The sequence below is a fragment of the Schistocerca nitens genome, chromosome 6, assembly GCF_023898315.1.
Source record: "Schistocerca nitens isolate TAMUIC-IGC-003100 chromosome 6, iqSchNite1.1, whole genome shotgun sequence".
Classification (NCBI taxonomy): Eukaryota; Metazoa; Arthropoda; class Insecta; order Orthoptera; family Acrididae; genus Schistocerca; species Schistocerca nitens.
Genome location: NC_064619.1, coordinates 400,099,577 through 400,125,407, shown reverse-complemented (window position 1 = coordinate 400,125,407; position 25,831 = coordinate 400,099,577). Strand labels below are relative to the sequence as shown.

General features: G+C 41.9%; 1 protein-coding gene across 1 annotated transcript in view; it reads left to right on the top strand.

The window, feature by feature from the left end:
- Window positions 1-960: 960 nt before the first annotated feature.
- LOC126263378 (V-set and transmembrane domain-containing protein 2B-like) overlaps window positions 961-25,831 on the top strand; it is a 172,238-nt gene continuing 147,367 nt past the window's right edge. Inside the window, exon 1 of the mRNA XM_049960470.1 lies at window positions 961-1,144. Coding sequence (XP_049816427.1) covers window positions 961-1,144 — 184 coding nt within the window. The remainder of the gene's footprint in view (window positions 1,145-25,831) is intronic.

Sequence of the window (25,831 nt, the reverse complement as noted above, 5' to 3'; positions counted from 1 at the left end):
CTTCATCCGGAACCGCGCGACCGCTACGGTCGCAGGTTCGAATCCTGCCTCGGGCATGGATGTGTGAGATGTCCTTAGGTTAGTTAGGTTTAACTAGTTCTAAGTTCTAGGGGACTGATGGCATCAGATGTTAAGTCCCTTAGTGCTCGGAGCCATTTAAGCGCTGGCGGGTTTCTAACCCGGGATCGAAGACGTTTTGATTGTGAATCGAAGACGCTACCACTAGCTGACGGTGCTAGAAACGAGAAAACGTGGCATGCCATCAATTATCCCAACCTGAGAAAAAGAGACAATGATGCATCGCGCAAGAAATATTGTAATGAATGGAATTTCTGAGCATCGAATCGACCGAATGACCGTTAGGGTGTCACAAAACCATGGTCACAGACAACTATACGACGGCAGATATATTGTCGTGTATTCCTGAGGAACGACGATCGCGAAGCTTACGACAGTTCGCCTCAACAGAGGAGAATTGATGACGTGGTTCCACATCGAGATTCGCAGGAAGACTGAATTTAGTTTCGGACGCGAAATCGAATATACGGACATGGTGTACATTACAGTAACACAAGCCATGCATACCGACATCGACGCAAACTTATGGCAGACTTATTAAGGGAAGATGAGCGAAGTAACAACCGGATCTTATAGCGTAAGTATGCGGAGCTGATGTTGACTCCTTATGGAATTCTGGCTCGGAGGCGAGCGCAATAACACAGAAGTTATTTAAACAACTCAATAAACGCGTAAACATGCCTACATTTCCGGTAAATGTGCTGAAAAATGAAACCAAAGTAGGTAATCGACGTAAGCCAATCACAGAACGAGTTCTCTTGAAATTTCGAATTTTGGGAGATGATTCTGAGCAGACTTGTTTTGTTGTTGCATTTTTTATCCTTGAAATTATCGTCTATGCTGAACGAGTGATATAAAGGTATAGGATATAAGATTTTGAGAATGATTGCTTATGTATCGAACGAGGAAGAAGTGATGAGGATTAAAGGAATTGAAGATGAATATTATGAAGGCTTTGCGGGCGTGAACCTACGATTTATTAGCATAACAGGAGAAGCGGGAGATGGAATTCCGCAGGTTGGAGGGGGTGATAAGGACATAAAGTCGCGGGATGACATAAATGACGGTAGTGCAAATATTCAAGCGAAATTAAATATGTTAACAGAACTCGTCGAACAACAAAGGGAAGAGCTGAGACATGTATTGCGGTGCCACCCAGGTGTATTTTAGTTCCAACACGAAATAACTGGAGGGTCTGCTTGCGAAATAAAATTTAAACCTCATGAGTCATTTCGTATCTAAATCATGAAAGACGCTTCCCGTTCAGAGAATATGGGATATTCGAATCATCCAGCGATCAGATAGTACTATGATCTCACGCATACTATAACGAAGTCATCTACATCAAGACAAAGAGATAGGGAAAGTATATACGGATATTGAAATTCTGATGCAATACGTAAAGGGAGATGAAAATCTGATAGTCATGGGAGACTGGATTGCAGTTTTTGGGGAAGGAGTAGAGGAAAAGGTTACAGGAGAATATGGGTTTGGGACTGAAAGACTAACTCAGTTCTGTAATAAATTTCAAGAGGAAGAGGTAAACTTGAAAAAGGTCGTGTGATACGGCAAGATTTCAGTTAGATGACATCATGGTCAGGCAGAGATTCCAAAATCAGATTCTGGATTTAAGGCGTACCCAGGAGCAGATATAGACTCAGATCAGAATGTAGTAGTTATGAAGAGTAGGCTGAAGTTTAAGAGATTCGTCAGGACGAATAAATACGCAAAAAGTGGGATACGGAAGTACTAAGGAATGACGAGATACCCTTGAAGTTCTCAAAGGCTGTATATACAGCAATAAAGAATAGTCCAGTAGGCAGTACAGATGAAGAGGAATGGGCATCTCTAGAAAGGGCAACCACAGAAGCTGGAAAGAAAAACATAGGTACAAAGAACATAATTCTAAAGAAACGATGGTTAACAGAAGAAATACTTCAGCTGATCGATGAAAGAAGGAAGTACAAAATTGTTCAGGAAATTCAGGAATGCCGGCCGCGGTGGCCTTGCGGTTCTGGCGCTGCAGTCCGGAACCGCGGGACTACTACGGTCGCAGGTTCGAATCCTGCCTCGGGCTTGCGTTTGTGTGATATCCTTAGGTTAGTTAGGTTTAAGTAGTTCTAAGTTCTAGGGGACTTATGACCTAAGATGTTGAGTCCCATAGTGCTCAGAGCCATTTGAATTTGAAATTGAGCAATACAAGAATACAAGTCACTGAGGAATGAAATAAATAGGAAGAGAAAGGAAGCTAAGATGAAATCGCTGCATGAGAAATGTGTAGAAATCGAAAAAGAAATGATAGTGGAAAGAGAGACTCAGTATATAGGTAAGTCAAAACAATCTTCGGTGAAATCAAAGGGAAGAGTGGTAACATTAAGAATTCAACCGGAATTCCATTATTAGATGCAGAGTACAGAGCTGATAGGTGGAAAGAGTACATTTGGGACCTCCATGAGGGGGAAGATTTGTATGATGTGCTGGTAGAGGAAACAGGAGACGATTTATAGGAAATAGATGATCCAGTATTAGAATCAGAATTTAAAAGACCTTTGCAGGACTTAAGATCAAATAAGGCAGAAGGGATCGATAAGATTCTATAAAAATTTCTAAAATTATTAAGGGAAACGGCAACAAAACGGCTATTCGCGTTGGTCTGTAGAATTTACGAGTCTGGTAATATACCGTCTGACTTTCGAAAATATATCATCCACACAGTTCCGAAGAGTGCAAAAGCAGACAAGTGCGAGAACTATCGGACAATCAGCTTAACAGCTCATGCTTCCTAGTTGCTGACAAGAATAATATACAGATGAAGGGATCGATAACATTCCATTAGAATTTCTCAAATTATTAGGGGAAATGGCAACAAAACGGCTATTCACGTTGGTCTGTAGAATTTACGAGTCTGGCAATATACCATCTGACATTCGAAAATATATCATCCACACAGTTCCGAAGAGTGTAAAAGCAGACAAGTGCGAGAACTATCGCACAATCAGCTTAACAGCTCATGCTTCCAAGTTGCTGACAAGAATAATATACAGAAGAATGGAACAGAAAACTGCGGATGTGTTAGATGATGAGCAGTTTGGCTTTAGGAAAGGCAAGGGCACCAGATGGGCAATAAATGGCAAGAAGTCATTCAATGCACATATTTCAGAAAACGGTACGTCACCAATTATGTTTATGTTCAAATAATTTTAAAGATTCATTATGTTCTCCATTTTTAGGGTATCTTCAAGATCTGAGTGAGAGCTAAGCTTGAAAATTGAATCTTTACTGAAGTCAAACCATGTTTCTAGATATTCCCGAAACCAGAATCCTATGTAGACGAGCTGAGCTTCTTTGAAAATTTTGAATGTTCATATTGCGGAAATTTATACAGCTCTTGTGATATCTTGAATCCGATGTGATTATTTTTTGTCTATTAATAACTTCTGTACGCAACTTCAGAAACATAAAAAATATTTCAGTTATCTGTATACAATCATTTTAAATGGATTTTACGGTTGTATTAAATAAATGCATAACATTGTGGACAAAATAAATGAAATCTCTAGAAGTGTTATTTCATCGTCCACTACAGTTTTGTTTTCATAGGCTACGAATGTCCAAATAAGTTGGCAGTATTGTTTCACACTGGATTAGAAAACAGGACCAACAATGGCCAGTTCTGGAACAACTTATCTACAGCAGAAGAAAAGTAAAAAAGAGTATAGGAACATGCCGGGGTCCTTTATTACCCTCTTGAAAGAAGATCTGCTTATGTAGAGATCAGAAACGGATCGAGCAGTCTATAAGATGCTGCCTATGGAAGGAAAAGTTCAAGAAAGAAGCTATACTGGTCTTGAAGACGAATTCTTGCAGGAAAACGAAGGGAGGAGTAATGGCACAGGTGAATTTTAATAGGTATGCGTCTTGTACAAGCGTTAATCTTTTAATAAAATACATGTTACCGTATATTCTGTTTTCTAAGTTTAAGGAAAACTTTTTTGTTTTAAATATTAACCAGTCTCATACTTTTGCAGAAAGCAGCTAGAGGTACTTGTGAAGTGTATGGTTTATGTGCTCTGAGGTGGACTGAGGAACTGCGACAGTGCCAAAAATATAAACTCTTTATTGCGCTGCAATACGTTAGTTGTACAGGAACTCGTTGGATATGCTTGCGGACAGATACAACCAAGCAGTGGCCTATAGAGGCGTGGGTTACTTAATATAATGTCAATAAATCTGTGTACGTCCTGGGCGCCACACTGTCAATCACTGTAGTAAACACCTGTACCTTTACTAAGGATACAGGCGCCTCCACTTGTAGACTAGGTCTCGCAGGCTGTTCTCCACTACGAACTGTAGCTACGAACAGCAACGGTGGAACCCCGTACTAGAACTATCGTTCAGCAATGTCGAAGATGAACCGTCCATCCTGCCTGTGTACGCCCCATTCTCAGCGCTAAAGTACATCTCTTTGGCGGAGGTTCGGTAACTGATGCTTTTGGAAGCCCTTATGGTTGGCGACCAACTTCAAACCGCCGCCTGTTGCGTGAGTAGAAAAGTGTCTCAGCGCACCTGCTCCATTTACGTCCGCTGGTGGGGACATAACAATCTGAATATTTCTGTGCAGTAATATCATCGGAAATACAGTTAGTTTTATTATCTCTTTCATGTACCGCTAATAAAAGAAAATATAAGTTTGAAATTCGAAAGAATAGAAAGTGAATTAATAATATTTTTCAAAAAAATGAATGCGCAGAATCGTCGTACAGTGTCATTCAAATGTACCTAAAAAATTTGAAACCCGAAATTTGCGGCCAGAGTACCAAATGATATCTTTCAAAAATACTGTTAAAATCGTATTCAAAGTAAAAACTGAAAAACCTGTGATGTTTTTGTCCTCAAACCATGAGTATTGCTACATCATTACGTGATAGACATGATATTTGGAATTCTGTAGAAATTGGCAAAGTAGAAGAAAATTCACCTTTCAGGGTTGAGGTTCCGCTTCACAACAAGGTGAAGACTGCTAATACCAATTTTTCACTGTGAAGTCATTGTTAAGCATATCATAGTATCACTATGTACCATGTCGAAGATGCTGAGACACGCAAGACGGTGTATCAGTCCACATGTGAAACCAGTAGCGGCATGTTCTGTATCGAATGCGGACGAACAGATTGTAAAATATGTGGAAGAACCATGCACATGAGAGTTTAAAGTTAACATCGATTCTAACGAATGCAGTTGAATAGCACTGCATTTACGCTGTGCAGTCTGGCTGTACTATCGTCTACGCCACGTCGTGTCCTACTGAAAGGAACGAATCTCAGTATTCACTCAAGTGATGAGAGACAACCACAAAAAACATTTATCTACATTGGTGAGTGGACATTTGAATGCCACTCGTCCTCAAAATGTCAGCTGTCTTAAGCTGTAATCCACATTGCTAGATCTACACTCCTGGAAATTGAAATAAGAACACCGTGAATTCATTGTCCCAGGAAGGGGAAACTTTATTGACACATTCCTGGGGTCAGATACATCACATGATCACACTGACAGAACCACAGGCACATAGACACAGGCAACAGAGCATGCACAATGTCGGCACTAGTACAGTGTATATCCACCTTTCGCAGCAATGCAGGCTGCTATTCTCCCATGGAGACGATCGTAGAGATGCTGGATGTAGTCCTGTGGAACGGCTTGCCATGCCATTTCCACCTGGCGCCTCAGTTGGACCAGCGGTCGTGCTGGACGTGCAGACCGCGTGAGACGACGCTTCATCCAGTCCCAAACATGCTCAATGGGGGACAGATCCGGAGATCTTGCTGGCCAGGGTAGTTGACTTACACCTTCTAGAGCACGTTGGGTGGCACGGGATACATGCGGACGTTCATTGTCCTGTTGGAACAGCAAGTTCCCTTGCCGGTCTAGGAATGGTAGAACGATGGGTTCGATGACGGTTTGGATGTACCGTGCACTATTCAGTCCCCCCTCGACGATCACGAGTGGTGTACGGCCAGTGTAGGAGATCGCTCCCCACACCATGATGCCGGGTGTTGGCCCTGTGTGCCTCGGTCGTATGCAGTCCTGATTGTGGCGCTCACCTGCACGGCGCCAAATACGCATACGACCATCATTGGCACCAAGGCAGAAGCGACTCTCATCGCTGAAGACGACACGTCTCCATTCGTCCCGCCATTCACGCCTGTCGCGACACCACTGGAGGCGGGCTGCACGATGTTGGGGCGTGAGCGGAAGACGGCCTAACGGTGTGCGGGACCGTAGCCCAGCTTCATGGAGACGGTTGCGAATGGTCCTCGCCGATACCCCAGGAGCAACAGTGTCCCTAATTTGCTGGGAAGTGGCGGTGCGGTCCCCTACGGCACTGCGTAGGATCCTACGGTCTTGGCGTGCATCCGTGCGTCGCTGCGGTCCGGTCCCAGGTCGACGGGCACGTGCACCTTCCGCCGACCACTGGCGACAATATCGATGTACTGTGGAGACCTCACGCCCCACGTGTTGAGCAATTCGGCGGTACGTCCACCCGGCCTCCCGCATGCCCACTATACGCCCTCGCTCAAAGTCCGTCAACTGCACATACGGTTCACGTCCACGCTGTCGCGGCATGCTACCAGTGTTAAAGACTGCGATGGAGCTCCGTATGCCACGGCAAACTGGCTGACACTGACGGCGGCGGTGCACAAATGCTGCGCAGCTAGCGCCATTCGACGGCCAACACCGCGGTTCCTGGTGTGTCCACTGTGCCGTGCGTGTGATCATTGCTTGTACAGCCCTCTCGCAGTGTCCGGAGCAAGTATGTTGGGTCTGACACACCGGTGTCAATGTGTTCTTTTTTCCATTTCCAGGAGAGTATTTCGCAATTTCTCGCTGAATTAAAGCTGTTCCAATCCGTTTTAACAATATATTTCTGATGTGGTAATATGCTTTATGTGTTTCACCTCCGTAGCTAAGTGGTCAAAGCTTTCGACTGCCATACGGAGGAAATGGGTTCAATTCCCGTCAATGGCATGGACTTTGCCCTTGCTGAGAGGACTGGAAGGGAGTGCACTCAGCCTCGAGAAGCTAACTGAGAAGCTGTTTGAATTGGAAGTAGCGGCTCCAGGGCGTAAGAAATATACAGTTGGAAGGAGAACAGTGTGATGACCACTTGGCTTGTCATACTGCATTTGAATGATACCACTGCAGAGCATTATACAGTAACTGGTAGTTGCTGAATGGTTTTAAACTGTAAGACATTTCCAGGGGCAGATGAGGACTCTGACCACAATCTATTGGTTATGAACTGTAGATCAAAACTGAAGAAACTGCAAAAAGTTGGGAATTTAAGGAGATGGGATCTGGATATACTGACTACTCCAGAGGCTGTACAGAGTTTCAGGGTGAGCATAAGAGAACAATTCACAGAAAACGGGGAAAGAAATACAGTAGAAGAAAATTGGGTAGGTCTGAGGGATGAAGTAGTGAAGGCAGCAGAGGATCAAGTAGGTAAAAACACAAGGCCTAGTAGAAATCCTTGGGTAACAGAAGAAATATTGAATTTAATTGATGAAAGGAGAATAAATGAAAACGCCGTAAATGAAGCAGGCAAAACGGAATACAAACGTCTCAAAAGTGAGATTGTCAGGAAGTGCAAAATGGCTAAGCAAGGATGGCTAGAGCACAAATGTAAGGATGTAAAGGCTTATCTCACTAGGGGTTAGAAAGATACTGCCTACAGGAAAATTAAAGAGACATTTGGAGAAAAGAGAACCACTTGTATGAACATGAAGAGCTGAGATCGAAACCCAGTTCTAAGCAAAGAAGGGAAAGCAGAAAGGTGGAAGGAGTATATAGAGGTTCTATAAAAGGGCGATGTACTTGAGGATAATATTATGGATATGGAAGAGGATGTAGATGCAGATGAAATGGGAGATACGATACTGCGTGAAGAGTTTGACGGAGCACTGAAAGAGATGAGTCGAAACAAGGCCCCAGGAGTAGACAAAATTCCATGGGAACCACTGACGGCCTTGGGAGAGCCAGTCCTGGCAAAACTCTACCATCTGGTGAGCAAGATGTATGAGACAGGCCAAATTCCCTCAGACATCGAGAAGAATATAATAATCCCAATCCCAAAGAAAGCAGGTGTTGACAGAGGTGAAAATTACCGAACTATCAGTTTAATAAGTCACAGCTGCTAAATAATAACGCGAATTCTTTACAGACGAACGGAAAACCTGGTAGAAGCCGACCTCGGGTAAAATCAGTTTGGATTCTGTAGAAATGTGGGACCACTCGAGGCAATACTGACCCTACGACTTATCTTAGAATCTAGATTAAGGGAAGGCAAACCTACGTTTCTATCATGTGTAGACTTAGAGAAAGCTTTTGACAATGTTGACTGGAATACTCTCTTTCAAATTCTAATGGTTGCAGGGTGAAATACACGGAGCGAAAAGCTATTTACAATTTGTACAGAAAGCAGATAGCAGTTATAAGGGTCGAGGGGCATGAAGGGGAAACAGTTGAGAAGGGAGTGAGACAGGGTTGTAGCCTATCCCCGACGTTATTCAATCTGTATATTGAGCAAGCAGTAAAGGAAACAAGAGAAAAATTCGGCATAGGAATTAAAATCCATGGAGAGGCTCGCCGATGACATTGTAATTCTGTCAGATACTGCGAGGGACTTGGAAGAGCAGTTGAACGGAATCGAACTTGTCTTGAAAGCAGGCTATAAGATGAACATCAACAAAAGCAAAACGAGGATAATGGAATGTAGTCGATGTGATGCTGAGGGAATTAGATTAGGAAATGAGACACTTAAAGTAGCAAAGGAGTTTTGCTATTCTGGGAGCAAAATAACTGATGATAGTCGAAGTAGAGAGGATATAAAATGTAGATTGGAAATGGCAAGGAATGCGTTTCTGAAGAAGAGAAATTTGTTAACATCGAGTATAGATTTAAGTGTCAGGAACTCGTTTTTGAAAGTATTTGTATGGAGTGTAGACATGTATGGAAGTGAAACATGGACGATAAATAGTTTGGACAAGAAGAGAATAGAAGCTTTCGAAATGTAGTGCTACAGAAGAATGCTGAAGATTAGATGGGTAGATCGCATAACTAATGAGGAGGTATTGATAAGAATTGGGGAGAAGAGGAGTTTGTGACACAACTGGACAAGAAGAAGGACCGGTTGGTAGGACATGTTCTGAGGCATCAAGGGTTGACAAATTTAGAATTTGAGGGCAGCGTGTAGGGTAAAAATCGTAGAGGGAGACCAAGAGATGAATACACTAAGCAGATTCAGAAGGATGTAGATTGCAGTAAGTACTGGGAGATGAAGAAGCTCGCACAGGATAGAGTAGCAAGGAGACAGCATCAAACCAGTCTCAGTACTGAAGACCACCACAACAACAGTATTCAAAAAAGACAAGAGCTGTTAACCACAGCTCAGGTACTTGATAGCTATCATTCATGTGAACATCACTGCATCATGGAAACATCACTGTATCATGCAATTATTACTGTATCATGCAAACATTATTGCATAATGTAAACATTATCATGTAAACATTACTTTCTCGTTTCGTGTAGAATTTTCCATGCCTTTTCGGAAACAATTGTCTGGAACAGCTAGTCGACAAAGGTCATCCATTCTTAGAAAAATATGAAGGCAGAAAGATCACCAGGAAATATATTTTTTGAAAGAAATTATGATCCATTGAAGCTAAAAAAATTTTCATTAATTTTCTGCTGCTGTCCACTTTATACAGTGAAGTAATTTTCAAGTACGTAACGTGGCATGTTGCATGGAAATACTGTGTGCTTCATAATGATTTCAGTTCCAAAACTGGCCAATAGCAGGAAGTAAACAGAAAGTTTCAGAGTCTACAATGGACAAGCTATGGATCCTTGCACAAACTAGATTGTCATTTAGCATCCGTGTGTTTTCTTTTAGTCGAATCACTACTAAGTGCTCGATTTTTGTCAGATGTATGGCAGTTTTTCACTGTTTCGTAAACAACTATGCCTTGGTCTTCTCCTGAAGGTATTGGGATTACAAGGACAACCAGATCTTGCTACTTCTATTGAGAAGTTGCTGTTATTATGTCTGTCAACTTCTTTAACAACTGAGAACGTTGAAGCACCTTTCCATCGCAGTGCAAGACAAATTATAGCCAGTTGTTTCTAGTGCAATGACCTTGCCATTTCCTCTGGCAGCTTCTATTGGATAGATCTTTACCGAACATTCTCTCATGTGTTTTAGTTTTCTATTCACACCAATGAAAGCGGCTAAGCTTCGTTTCTGGTTTGGAAACATTAGAGAATTCTTATCCCCTTCTTTGCTTCATACCTACCAAAGTATAGCTATATAAATAAGATGGATTAACATCTGCTTAAAAAGGTCTCTTTCTTTCGCATTATTCTTGTATGCAGTTGTATGGAACCTTTATCATAAGTTATACTGTCATCACAGAGCTTAAAAAATTCATCAGTGGCATGGTTTTTTCTTTTAATACAATTTCCTGTTTTTCAGCAGAAAAGGGATACTTTTTGAATCACCAATGTTTTCATTTAATGGAAGTATTGTGACTTTTATATCTCAGATATAAAACGTGGCACTCCGGCGGATTTTGACTCCAATGATTCTATATTAAATCTAGCCAACAAGAGAGTAGTAAATATGTTACTAAATATCAGTGGTCAGCTACCAGAGTGAGGTGCCGCCATTTTACTGCTTCAGGAACACCTATCACAGAAGTCGCATCCCATCAGCAGTCAAATTCTTTTGAAACAAGAATTCAAACCGAAAAGGTGTTAGACAACATAACCATTGTTTTAAACGAAGCACATAAACATATAAAAAACAGACATTATATAATTAATTTAGCAGATTATGATAAGAGTGTAAGGTAATGTAATAATATTCAAATAACATAACATAATGTGTTTCACATTTCGACATTGTTTGCTTTCTTATACTGCCTTAACATTGGAAAACTAACTGCTGCTAAAGAAAGGATCGTATTATTTTAATAAAATATATGAAGACTGAAATTAATACATATTTCTACACTTTACAACTGATGTAAAATCAGACATGTAAAAAAGAATCTGAGACCTGAGGTTTCAGCTGAGAATATTTCATGGCTTTTTGATCTTTGGAGGTCAGCTACGTTTGTTTGAGATAAAATATATTTTTTTGTTTCCGTACCTCATTCACTAAAACCGGAACTCTTATAGGATTAATATGTTGTCTGTCCATCTGTTAAAAATCTCCTTTTAACAGCGATGGGTACATGTATCAAGTTGAAATTTATACTTAGGTCTAAGGTTCCTTGGCCGTGTAAGGAAATGGCAATTTATCTCACATAGTTTGATACTTGCAAACTCACTAATCAGAGCCTATAGTGTACTTCCAGTTGGTCTAGAATTATGATATTCGTAAAGAAGCAATTATTCACTGCAGAAGTAAGGCAAAAAGTCAGGAAGTTGTTAATTTTTAATTACAAACTTGAAAATAAAATGTTATTGAATGATTTGGAATCCCTGGGACCGATATCTTGCAAGTATCGACGTTGATAACAGCCAAAAACGACGAGACTCTAGTTTCCCAGAGTAGACGAACTGTTTATAGACATAATTAATTCTGCACTGAACCCTCAGTGCGCGAGTTCTACTGGTAGCTTCCCACATTTTTTTGGACTTATTACTGGGATGGTAGCTGAACGTTTAAATGACTGAGGAATATGAACCATCGTGATGCTTTTCACAAATTATTCTCGCAAGTAAACAAATGAAATGTACGTAGGTATTTGCATATTTTAGTAACATATCTAAATAACAGCTAATAATAAAAAGAATATTTGCAGAAATGGTAGGAAGTAACAGATTCAGTTGAGTTACTGCAGCTGAATGAAGAAGATGTGTACAACTTTGATGTTGTGGAAGTAGCTGCGCCTTTATAAGTATGTACTGGGTGATCAGAAAGGCAGGATAAATTTGAAAACTGAAAAAATCACGGAATGATGTATATAGAGAGGTACAAATTGACACACATGCTTGGAATGACATGGGGTTTGTTAGAACCAAAAAAATACAAAAGTTCAAAAAATGTCCGACAGATGGCGCTTCATCTGATCACAATAGCAATAATTAGCATAACAAAGTAAGACAAAGGTGATGTTGTTTACAGGAGATGCTCAATATGTCCACCATCATTCCTCAACAATAGCTGTAGTCGAGAAATAATGTTGTGAACAGCACTGTAAAGCAAGTACGGAGTTGTGGTTAGGCATTGGCGTCGGATGTTGTCTTTCAGCATCCCTAGAGATGTCGGTCGATCATGATACACTAGCGACTTCAGGTAACCCCAAAGCCAATAATCGTACGGACTGAGGTCTGGGGACCTGGGAGGCCAAGCATGACAAAAGTGGCGGCTGAGCACACGATCATCACCAAACGACGCGCGCAAGAGGTCTTTCACGCGTCTAGCAATATGGGGTGGAGCGCCATCCTGCATAAACATCGTACGTTCCAGCAGGTGTTTATCAACCTGGCTGGGGATGATGTGATTCTGTAACATATCGGCGTACCTCTCACCTGTCACGGTAGCAGTTAGAAAATCAGAATCACGCATTTCCTCGAAGAAAAAAGGCCTGATAACGGGAGATGTGGTAAATCCGACCCATAACGTGACTTTCTCGTCGTCCAATGGAGCTTCAACGACAGTTCTAGGATTTTCGGTAGCCCAGATTCTGCAGTTGTGGGCGTTGACAGACCCTCGGAGCGTGAAATGAGCTTCGTCGGTACAACACGTTACTCAACCAATCGTCATCTTCCGCCATCTTTAGAAACGCCTACACCGCAAATACCCTCTACTTCACTAAATCGCCAGGTAACAGTTCATGATGCCGATGGATATTGTACGGATAGCATCGGAGGGTACGCCTAAGTGCCAACCAAACAGTACTGTATGGAATGCCGGTGCGACGTGCGACTGCTCGAGTGCTGACTTCCCCCTGCGTAGACAAACCCGCTACAGTCTCCATTTCTTCCAGAACTGTCTCAGCAGGATTACGCCTTGTGCTCGGTCGGCCACTGCGGGGTCTATCGTCCAAACAACCCGTGGCTTCGAACTTCGAAATCATTGTTGCCACAGCTGCATTTGTCAACGGACCTTTACCCGTTCGAATCCCCTTCGTATGACGATAGGATCGTAACGCTGAACTAGCACATTCCCCATTCTGATAATACAGCTTCACTAAAAGCACTTTTTGAGGTAACGTCAACATTCTGCGACTGCAGGCGCGTCTGATTCTCTCTCTCATTACAACTCCTTTTATATACGATTGTCATTCGCAGTCACTGACGTTTTGCTGTCCTGCGCCATCTGTCGAACATTTTGTGAATTTTGTTTTTATTTTTGGTTCTAATAAAACCCCATCTCATTCCAAGCATGTGTGTCAATTTTTACCTCTCTATCTACATTATTCCACGGTTTATTAAGTTTTCAAATTTATACTGACGTTTTGATCACCCGGTACATCATCACAAATCGTGTATCTCTACTTGCACAGGATAGTCAGGGTTTTTGATAAGAAATGAAGGATACACGTTCTACTCTGTTGGAGAGAAGAAAGGATACCGTCGATGTAGGGGCCGCAGTCTGGAAAGAGAAACGAACGAAGCCCCAACAAGAAGGAGAAGGTGGAAACACTCGCTCAAAAAGGCCATAAAATGGCACGTGAAATGACCCGCACCGCTCAGAATGTCTGCCGGAATCCGGTCTGTTTTCCGGCGCTGCGTCACAGGGGAGGTTGATTGAAACTGCTTGAAGGAGCCTTTACCGGGAGTTACCTCGCTTTCCGGCTGATGAGGCACTTACAGGGCATGCGCAGCGGCCTCATGGGAAATACTCGAGGGGCCGGCCCGCCACGCCCTGTCCACGGCCAATCCCGCCTCGGCGCCAGCAGGTCCTGCCCACGCTGCCCGCTACACAGCCCGCTGCCCTGCTCACGGCGCGCTCTCTAGGGGCGCCCAGTGGAGTGGGTAGCACAGCACAAACTCTGCCGTTGCCATAACCACAGCCGTTATTATTTTGAACTGCGGTAATTTTCACGTGCGCTCCTTAAACATTTATGTAAATGCTCTTTCTTTATCGTCCCTGTCCGCTAAACTCGTGCTGCCTGTGAAAAACTTAGCAAATATATCGTCGTCATATTCATTTTATAACATCAAAAGCCTTTTCCTTACTGCGTTATGACATACATTTCTGTTACAGTACAGTCTCCTATTTTATATTAAAGGCATTTTCACGGTCCCCTTTCTGAAATAAAAAAGTTTAACTCATACAGGGTTCCCAGGAGGAATCGTCAATATTCATAGATATGACACCGACGATTATCCGAAACAAAAATATCCTACAAACATTTGCTATAAAATAATTACCTGAAGAGGTATGATCGTTTATCTAATAGAAGAGATTTGTTTCACAGTATCTAACATGGATAAGTGATCCGAGCTCTTATGAATGCACTTTAGACCTCACATTTACTAGGTTTTTACGCTTCGAATGATAATTCCTGTCGTATCCCTAAATACTGACCAGTACTCTTAGGAGATCCTGTAGCTTCGAAACGGTTCACACAATCATTTACACATGAATAAAATATCTCTTACAGTTACTTGTCTGACAGTCCAAAATCTGCGTTTCCTCACATATGACCTTTAACTTAAGAGAGGAAACACAGATTATGGCCTTACAGTTAAGTAATGGTAAGTAACATTTTTACATGTGTCAGTTAATGTGTGAAGGTTCCAATCAATGAGTTAAAAGAAGCGGTATTTCGGAAAAAAAAGATACATTAAAGATGCCTTTATCAGAAAATATGAAAAGACTCCGGAATGTAAACAGGTATTATGCTGCAACAAAAAAAGGGATACTCAAGTCACAAACACTGTATTTACATACTTGATCCACAAAATGGCCACTCCACCAGTCTTGGCAGTTCTTTCTTAGTTTAATTGTTCAGAGGATCATCGTAAGGTGTTTTGAATCCAAATTCATGACTACTGGTCGAGCATATCGTCCACGACGAAATGAAACATGACAATAAACTTGATTATAGAGTTAATTTTTTGTATTAGTGTACACATTTTTTATATTGATGTAGACACCAAAAATCGATTTCCATTTCGTTAAAATTATAGTATTTAGTCGTGATACAGCAATTGTTTCTCCACAGATAATTTCGAGAATTGAGCTCGATCCTCGAAAGTAAGAATTTTAGACACCAATGACAAAATCACAGAGCAGGATACTTATTGCAGTATTTGTTTGGAGGTAAATTAGTTGTAACAACATGATTGGCATCGCAAATGATCCAAAGAAGTCAAGATTATCTTACAACTGAATGACATACTGGACCTAGTGAACCAGTTGTTCGCAGTTGTGTTTGGCTTTCCAGTCCCTGTAAACTCATACCGGAGATTCACGCTGAAGATCGAATTTACTCGGTATACACATAAACCGAATAACTTTCACCTCCACTAGTATTTCATATTTCTTCTCCGTGATATCGGCCTGGAATTTAATTAACAAGAGGTCTCATCCCCCGATTCTTAATAAGGATGCCACGTGGTTTCCCGTGCCTCCAAAGCAAATGTCGGAACACAAAACCCTCTCCAAAATACCATAAGCTCACCTGTTTTTTGACTGAAAAGTTCGTGACACTACCGTGAGTCATATCTGAAAATGGCTGCTCTACTTAGAGAATGAAGAGCGCAAAAAGAAAAGCATCGTGTTGAGTCTGCGTATATGAATTATGACCATTAAGGAAGACGAAAGAGGTTCCGTAATCCGACCAGGGTCATCTTGTTAACGTCACGCAACTGCAGCTCCTACTAGCGGCGGAAATTTCAACTGTGGGTCGGAATGCTTATAGATAGTTCAACTTGGGAAGTTTCTAATTTGTAATAAGGGACACGTGGTTTCTGTTGCCTCTTAACGTGTAATTACCGTTTATTGTGTTACTTACTCCAGTTAACGTTGTTTCTGTAGAAATATCTTTACAGTCCTTTATCAGTAAACGTACCCATAACGCTGTGAACCACTGCACAACTAATACTGCCGGACAAAGTGAATCCGAAACCTAATGCAAGTTCAAGGACGAAGAATTAAGTAGGCTTTTCTGTTAACCGTAGAATGTACCGCGAATGAAAGAGACATGTTTTGTCTCCAGACGAGGCGCACAGCGAATACCGTCGATATTTACACTGTTGCGCAGATGTTGTCAGTGCAATGCAAATAGAAAGTCAGAGAGATGGGAGGGAGGGTGCAGGAAATAAAAGAAAATGCAATTCTGTAACATGGCGCCGGAGACAGCGGGACTCTTACGTCAAAATAGAAATATAACCCAGAAGAGCTTTCGAAAGTTCGTCGGCGCGTTACTGCTATACTCTGTGAAAATATTTCATACACGTTTAGGATGGATTAAAAAAAATTGTTTCCTTTACAAACTTAAAAATGGGAATAGTCGTTTCTTCCTCGCAAAAAAAGTAAAAAAATTGCTGCCCTTTTGCCCTTTGGTTTGTAACATATTAGAGTTATTGACAGGTATTAAAAACTGTTTTATTTTTCAGGTTATTATGCAAAAATCTGGTAAAAGTTCCGTTACCACTGGGATGTACGTAACCGATGTCATAAATGAATCAGTTTTAATAGTAGAACCTTAAAACGAGAAAGCCGTACCAACATCTGCGAATTTTAGTTACTAAATCCACAACAAAACTGATTTAGCGTAATTCAAGATTTCACTGAAAAGCTACAGTTTCGATCGAAACTTCAGAACACAAGGAATTGTGTTTTGAACTATTCGAGTGACAGAAATTAGCTAATGGGCTGTTAATTTTCATTACGCTATTTTAACAAAGGACTCAGGCAATACATAGTGATTCATGGAGACTATTGTAGTTTGAAACAACCACGGTATCAGTAATTTACATCAGTGGTAAAAGTCAAAGTCCCTTTTTCCTGTCGTACTGAAGGTATTTCACAGGATCCGTAAGAAGATTATATACTGAAGTCATTTGACTGAACCGTGTGTCAGACTGTATTAGAATATTGCAGCCCTGCTTTCAAACTTCATTTCGTTCAACGACATGATCACTTTGTGATTATCTATCGATACGTTTCCTCTTGGTCTCTACCATCCCCCCCCCCCCCCTTCGATTTCTCGTCTTGTCTCAGAAAGAAGCGCATACGCTTTGTTTGTAACAGGCAACCTTATTTCACAACACTTCCTAATGCAATACAAGCAGTTTATATTCCATCAGAAAACGACAACGATTCCGTTTCTTTTCCTTTTCTGTCAACGTCTAGTGTGTCGTATCGTTAGTCTGCATCGTACTGACGGGGACTCTACCGCAATTTTGTAGATTAGAGGGAAGATGTTCTCATCGAGAAAAAAGCGAAGGATGACGCGGTAGTGAGCACGATGGCGTGAAATCGAAATTCTCTTGATAAATGAACTGTCTCCACTAACTGTGCCACTGTTCTTTTCCTCATCAAGGAGGAAATGAGAAATGTTCGCACAACGAGCTTCTTGTTGCGATAGAACCATCTATTGTATGATGTCTGCAGCTAAACTAATATTACCGAAAGCCTGGTGCTGCGTTGAAGCGTGTATGTTTGTGAGCACATTTCTAAACTACATTGCCATTTTAAGATCATCTGAGGCAATAAGGTGTAACATTCAAGATGAAATATGTCAGTTGTTGATTCTTTGTATATACTCGTGGAAGGACATATAATAACTCTTTGAAAAACTGCTCAATGAGACTGAACGTCAACCATCTCTGCGTGGAGTAGAGTAAGTAAATGCGGCCGTTGCACCGTGTGGGAATAATAACTGATTCTTTTAAGCAATGCCAGAGTTCGATGAATAACTGTCAGTCGCTATTAGAAATGCACGCATCATTAAAAGATGTTTTTCCCCACTCATAAATTCCTCATCAAAACATTAGAGCGGCCCTACGCCAGGTTACTAGCGTCACATTAACGCAGGTATACACTAAGTACCTGATCTAAACGTTCATTCGAACACAACGGGTCGTGGTGAAAGTAAATCTTTGTTTGTTTTACCATCTAAGACAAGACCTAATTCCCTAGCATGCCTGTTTCTGTATTTAAGAATTCTAAATTTTGACAGTCCTAGTATTTTACAGTAAAGTTTATCACTCTTCAAATTATTTTGATCACTAATCGGTCTCCAAGACTGTAATAATTCCTATTTCAAAGAAGTCAGGAGCAGATCTGGGAGCCTATTACCAAACCATAAGTCATGGTAACAAGTTTCTGACACAAACCATTTACAGAAGAGGAAGAATAGAGGAAAAGTAACAGAAAACAGTCTCAGAGAACATCAGTTTATGGCCCAGGGAAATGTAAGAACACACCAGATAGTACTGACCCTAACTCAGAAGATAGGATAAGGAAAAAGAGACTGATTTGTAGATTAAGAGAAAGCTTCTGATAATGTTGATTGGAACTAACTCTTTGAAATTCTAAGGGTAGCATAAACAAAATGCAGGGAACGACTAGTTATCTAGAGACTGTGCAGAAACCAGACTGTAATGAGAAGAGTCAGAGGACAGCAGAGTAAAGCAACTGTTGTTGAGGGAGTAAGACAGTATACGAGCGTCTGCCCTATGTTATTTTTGCTGTACATTGAACAAGAAGTACAGCAAACAAAGAGAAATTGGGAAAGGGGACTATATTTGAAGAAGAAGACATTGAAAACTGAGGTTTGTCGGCGACATTGTAATTCTGTCAGAGTTAGCTGAATGCAGTGGATAATTTATTGGAAAGAGGTGGTAAGATAAACAATTAAAGTAAGGCAATGGTAATACATTCAGTTAAATAGGGCGATGCTGACAGAATTACATTAGCAGACAAAGACAGTGAAAAAAGTAAGATTTTGCTATTTGAGCAGCAAAATAACTGACGATGGTCTATGTCTAGAAGATATAAAACGGTGACGAGTAACAGAAAGGAAAGCATTTCTAAAGAAATTCAGTTTGTAGAATTTTGGGTATAAATTTAAATGTTTCTAATTATTTTCTGAAGATATCTGCTTGCAGCGCAGCCTTCTGCGGAAACAAAACTGTGTTGATTTGAAGAGAAATATTTGTAGTGTTGAATCAAGGAAAATGATAAAGATCAGTTGGGCAGATCGTATAACTAATAGGGAGGTACTGAATCGAATTGCGGAAAAGATATATTTATTGCAGATTTTGACTACAAGAAAGGATCGGTTGATAAGACACATCATGAGGCATAAAGTAGTAGTCTGTTTGATGATGGAAAAGATTGTGGGGTGGTGAAGTTGCAGACAGAGCACGTTTTTAATTCAGTTACAAGGATCAGGCTTGTGTGGAGAGCTGCATCAAACGACTCTTCAAAATCAAGACCAAAACTACAATAACTAAAATAGAATCAGCCTACTGGATCATAACTGAAAATTTATCATGCTAATTTAGAACCGATTACACAACGGACTCTATCTACGTTCACTATTCTAATCTGACAGATGAGTTTTTGCTAGCAGCGCAACTCTGGTATACATTACGTAATCAAGACACATAACTCATTCTCAGCGAGCTCACGACGATAAATTAAAGAACAACGGTTTACGCATTGCTGTCGACAAGTCGACATTGCTCCCATGCACAAAAGGCACCAGCGACACAGAAAACACTGGAAAACGGTTCTTAAGTGAATGAGTCCTGTGTACAGATAGCATTATCGAAAACAGTAATATTGAAAGTAAATGATTAATTTATTACTGATCTGTGTACAATTCAGGTTATAAGAAACAAACGTCGTAAAGAAGCGGGATTATTATTAATCCATCTTATTTAGAGATACTATTTCCCAATTAGTTACAATTAAGACCTTGGTGAACACAACCCATAATTGCACTCTATTAGTAAATAAGAGCCTAGAAAGTGATTAAAATTTTCTTACTGCCGTACTATAAATAAAAATATTAATTCTCTTTCATCCTCATGTTATGAGGCAATACGTTTTATCAGTGGAGAAGATAGTGACTGGCATGTGAAATGTGTAATGGTAGTGACACACAAAAATCACAATAGTAATCCGTTGTAGTTGCTAAATATTTTATTACAATCAAAAGCATTATAAAACCACAATCACAATAATACTGGAGACTGCCTTACAAGGCCAGATCACTTGGACAAATAACAAATAAATTTCTTTAACCGGAACAAGACCCATGAAACTTGAAATTTGAATATGACTAGGTAAATGTACTCAGGTAAAGTTTTACTTAATAAGAACAAATGTCCATACAATTCTCATCAGAACTCTCATTACTTCCAATCAGCTGAGGAACAGATTAAGGGTTAGAACAGAGATCTTTTAAGGTTTGGCTAGTCAACTTTCCTAAACAAAAATACACACAAATGACTAAAACAATTAAGGAGGTGCTTTAATTTTGACCAAACCAATCTTCAAATTACATTACTCAGTTGATTAACCAACAATATTCTTAGGATCATTCAGCTAGAACATGACCATACGACAATACTCCTTAAATGAAGTCGCTTCAATATTGCGTGTGAATTAGTGATAGATGCGAGCAGACCAAGGATTCAAATCAATACGAGAGATCCACGAGACAGAAAATGACATAGAAATGTATTCAACTTTGCACTGCAATCGAACTTCAGATGCTATAATTCTCCACCGGAAAGATGAACCCACGCAACAGTGACAAAGTAACCCAAGATGTAAAGGAGGGTCAGGGCCTTAAATATCTCCACGCCCTCGTTGTGCTCTGGTCCCAGTATGCTCGCATCCACCGCTGCCAATTATCTGTAACACAACACACATCAACGGTAGACAATATTCTGAGACATAAACTACACAATCTTATCTAGAGAACAGGTGATCAACACAACTGAATAGAAACAAATTAGCCTCCGTGAGTTACTTGGCCAGTGACAGCCCTTAAACTTTGATTAATAAGTTCGCTAAAATGCATGCCCTAAAGTTAAGATGACAAGAATTATTTCGGTGCACATTTACACGCCAAACTACCAAATGAACTACAATGTAGAATAGATTATGTATTTCGGCGTGTGTTGAAGCACCAGAGCCGGACTTACTCACTACTCGTTGCACTTCTAGCTGCGTCTTTAACCACGCTTCACGTCGGTTGGTTTGGGCGTAGCCACACTTCCTCAACTGGCGTCAAGATAGTTAGTCATGACACCGAGGTAAGTGATAAACAACTAAAACAATTCCAAAAGATTTTTAGGACACTTGCATATTCAATTAAGCCACGCGCAACCCACCGAAGCAACTAGGCGACTCAAATTCAATCGGCCGGGGCAGGTTATAACAGACTCGAAGGAGCTTGTCCTTCCGGCCTCTAGGAAAACCAAATCACCATGGGCGGTGGATCTGCACTCATGACTCAACACGCAGTAGCCGCTGGCCACGCTCCTTCGTTGTCCTACTCGTCCTGTTGTCGTCCTGCCTACGTAAACAATCCCACGTGACTGTCACTCACCGCCGATCCAGACACACCTCTCCAGCAGAGCGGACGCGTTGCCGTTAAATCCGCGCCGCCAAAAGAATGGCCGAAGACAAATAAACATCGAAGTCGACTCAAAGATCAAAATGAGGATGGAAACTGGAGCCAGGAACGCACCAGCTCAGCATGTTACAGACGTATTCGCATTCATTTCTGTATTTTATGAACGAAAACACACAGTCTCCCTGTGCAATATAGAGGTAGGAAGATCATTGTGTGAGAGAATCGAAATAAATATCGCAAATTAATTTGACTATATCTGACAATAAAAACTATTTTAAACGGGCTTCATCTGTAAATACACTCCTGGAAATTGGAATAAGAACACCGTGAATTCATTGTCCCAGGAAGGGGAAACTTTATTGACACATTCCTGGGGTCAGATACATCACATGATCACACTGACAGAACCACAGGCACATAGACACAGGCAACAGAGCATGCACAATGTCGGCACTAGTACAGTGTATATCCACCTTTCGCAGCAATGCAGGCTGCTATTCTCCCATGGAGACGATCGTAGAGATGCTGGATGTAGTCCTGTGGAACGGCTTGCCATGCCATTTCCACCTGGCGCCTCAGTTGGACCAGCGTTCGTGCTGGACGTGTAGACCGCGTGAGACGACGCTTCATCCAGTCCCAAACATGCTCAATGGGGGACAGATCCGGAGATCTTGCTGGCCAGGGTAGTTGACTTACACCTTCTAGAGCACGTTGGGTGGCACGGGATACATGCGGACGTGCATTGTCCTGTTGGAACAGCAAGTTCCCTTGCCGGTCTAGGAATGGTAGAACGATGGGTTCGATGACGGTTTGGATGTACCGTGCACTATTCAGTCCCCCCTCGACGATCACCAGTGGTGTACGGCCAGTGTAGGAGATCGCTCCCCACACCATGATGCCGGGTGTTGGCCCTGTGTGCCTCGGTCGTATGCAGTCCTGATTGTGGCGCTCACCTGCACGGCGCCAAACACGCATACGACCATCATTGGCACCAAGGCAGAAGCGACTCTCATCGCTGAAGATGACACGTCTCCATTCGTCCCTCCATTCACGCCTGTCGCGACACCACTGGAGGCGGGCTGCACGATGTTGGGGCGTGAGCGGAAGACGGCCTAACGGTGTGCGGGACCGTAGCCCAGCTTCATGGAGACGGTTGCGAATGGTCCTCGCCGATACCCCAGGAGCAACAGTGTCCCTAATTTGCTGGGAAGTGGCGGTGCGGTCCCCTACGGCACTGCGTAGGATCCTACGGTCTTGGCGTGCATCCGCGCGTCGCTGCGGTCCGGTCCCAGGTCGACGGGCACGTGCACCTTCCGCCGACCACTGGCGACAACATCGATGTACTGTGGAGACCTCACGCCCCACGTGTTGAGCAATTCGGTGGTACGTCCACCCGGCCTCCCGCATGCCCACTATACGCCCTCGCTCAAAGTCCGTCAACTGCACATACGGTTCACGTCCACGCTGTCGCGGCATGCTACCAGTGTTAAAGACTGTGATGGAGCTCCGTATGCCACGGCAAACTGGCTGACACTGACGGCGGCGGTGCACAAATGCTGCGCAGCTAGCGCCATTCGACGGCCAACACCGCGGTTCCTGGTGTGTCCGCTGTGCCGTGCGTGTGATCATTGCTTGTACAGCCCTCTCGCAGTGTCCAGAGCAAGTATGGTGGGTCTGACACACCGGCGTCAATGTGTTCTTTTTTCCATTTCCAGGAGTGTAGTTTCTGAGATAGAGGATACTATAGAATTAAAAGGAAAAAGTGTAACTTAGACACAACGAATGAATTGAAAGACTAGTTGTCTGTAGCTTCCCCTATTTAAAGTTGTAACATGAGGGGTGCAGTCATCCTTTCACTCACCGATGTTGACCTCTTTGTACTTAACTACAGTTCAGGTTTGTCTTTGTCTCTGCATGACAAACGCTACTCTCTAATTAATAAGGCTTGTAATTTCTATCCCTGAAATCAATACGTAAGTAGTCGGAAGTGAAGAGAATCTTACATATTCTAAAAAAAGAAATGCATTTGCTAGCTATATGTACTATGCTACCAGCGTAACGTCTTGTGGTTAGTGGTTAGCGTTGCCTTTATATAACAGGGTCCCAGGTTCTATTTACCCCTGCGTCTGAGTTTTTTCCTCACGAGGAACCTGTGTCTGTGTTGCCCTAACTATTCAGCTCATCTTCAATGTAGCGCTTATCGTGACGCGCATATCGTGACGGGCATATCGCCGACATGGCGACTATTAGAAATGTACGCAGCATTAAACGATGTTTTTCACAAGTATAAATTCCTCAAAAACTTATCTGTAACGCCGATATCGGAGTCATCCAAACATTAGAACGACCCTATGGAATGTTACTAATGTCACCTTGCAGCGCCACGTATTTGTCATCTTCTGATGTCGCATCTTGGGTTTGCTGGTAAGCATGTAAGCACGTAGGTGGTAGCGTGTTACTTAGTGAGTATATCAGCAGGTACCTGCAAAAGCAGGTAAGTGGAAGTGAATAATTGGATGGTTGCGTAACTGTGTAGGTAAGCAGGTAATTGGGTAAGTGAATAAGTGATCAAGTAGGTAAACGATAAATGGTTAAATAGTAAATTAGCTAGTTGTGACAATATCTTGCATCTTACCAGGAACCTTTACTCTGCCATTGTTCAAATTGCTACTGTGCCATACTCATTTCCTGTTTCTCGTTACCTGTTAGCCATTATGTTACCTATCTTCTGTTATCAACTGTCTGTTATCTGTGCCCATTACCTGTTAACTATTAATTACAAGTGATCAATTTATCTTTACCTCTTAACTACTATCTGTTACCCATTACCAGTCAATCTATTACAATCGACAATGGCCGCAAATAGCTGATGTCCCAATAACTGACACCCCACACAAAATGCAAAGTACCTAAGACAACTCTTACGAACGAAATTTATGGTAGTATCCAATACACAAAAGCATAATTAACATTATCAGCTAAAGATAACATACGTTTTGCTCTGCAGATAAAGTTAATGGTGTAATGCACTACCATTTTATGGGAAACGTTTTGCTCTGCATGATAAAGTTAATGGTGTAATGCACTACCATTTTATGGGAAAACTGTGAGAATACGTCGTGAAGTATTGCAACAACCACTGGTAATTGATGATCGCAAGGTATTTTCATTTGGATTATAGCAACAAATCTATTAAATTATTGCGAAATGGGTTAGGTAAACGTCGTGAAATCTGCCAGCGCAGTAGTAATGTACGGTTCCTGCAGTACAGGCTCCCGCAGGTTTCAGTGGTGTAGCTGAGAACACGCCTAGAAGCGGCGCATTGGCATATTTAATGTACTGTACGCCAATAAAAATAGCTGACACTGGAAGCTATTTTATTCAAACCCCAGCAGCTCTACCAAGACGTGGGTGCTGCCCTAAATGAGAAGACCAAATGGAGCCACCAGCAGCAGACATGAGTTCGGTGGTGATACCAGCTTCCTCCACCAAGTCCACCTTCTGGACTTACTGCCATGTTGCTCCAGGCCATCCCAAGCTCACTCCATCAGCAAATTGCATTTCTGCCCAGGGTTAAGTGGTCATATCGCATGCACAAAAGCTGTCTTCTGCTATAGGGATGAGTGTGCCATTATGCAGTACACCAGCAGACACATGGATCCAATCATCCATTGCAGGAATGATGGCGCACAAGTATTCCTGACTACCTTAATGTGCCACCGACATGAGGTGTTTGCGGTATGACACACACAGTAGCGTTGCAAGCCACGAACTGAGCATAGGAATCGCCTAAGCTGACTGCACATATGTACTTTGTTAGTAATTTTCAGACTGTGAATTGTGGCGTTATTCTGCTGGGTGTATTTTGTGTAAATATGAGACAGAATTGGCGGAGTAAGAGATGGAAGGCGTTTGCAGCCAGAGGCTCTACTTTGGTGATGGAGAAGGTAGCACTGCTGTCGACAGGAAACACATAGTTCTAGGAGCAAATTACAGTTAAGGAAGAGCAAATAGTATAGCTCCAAGTGGCAGGCCATGTGATAGGTCAAAACGGCGCTAGCCTAGCCAATCCCTTTTCTTGAATATGTGGTATCGTTTGTTGAGGATCTGACAACGTTTGCGGA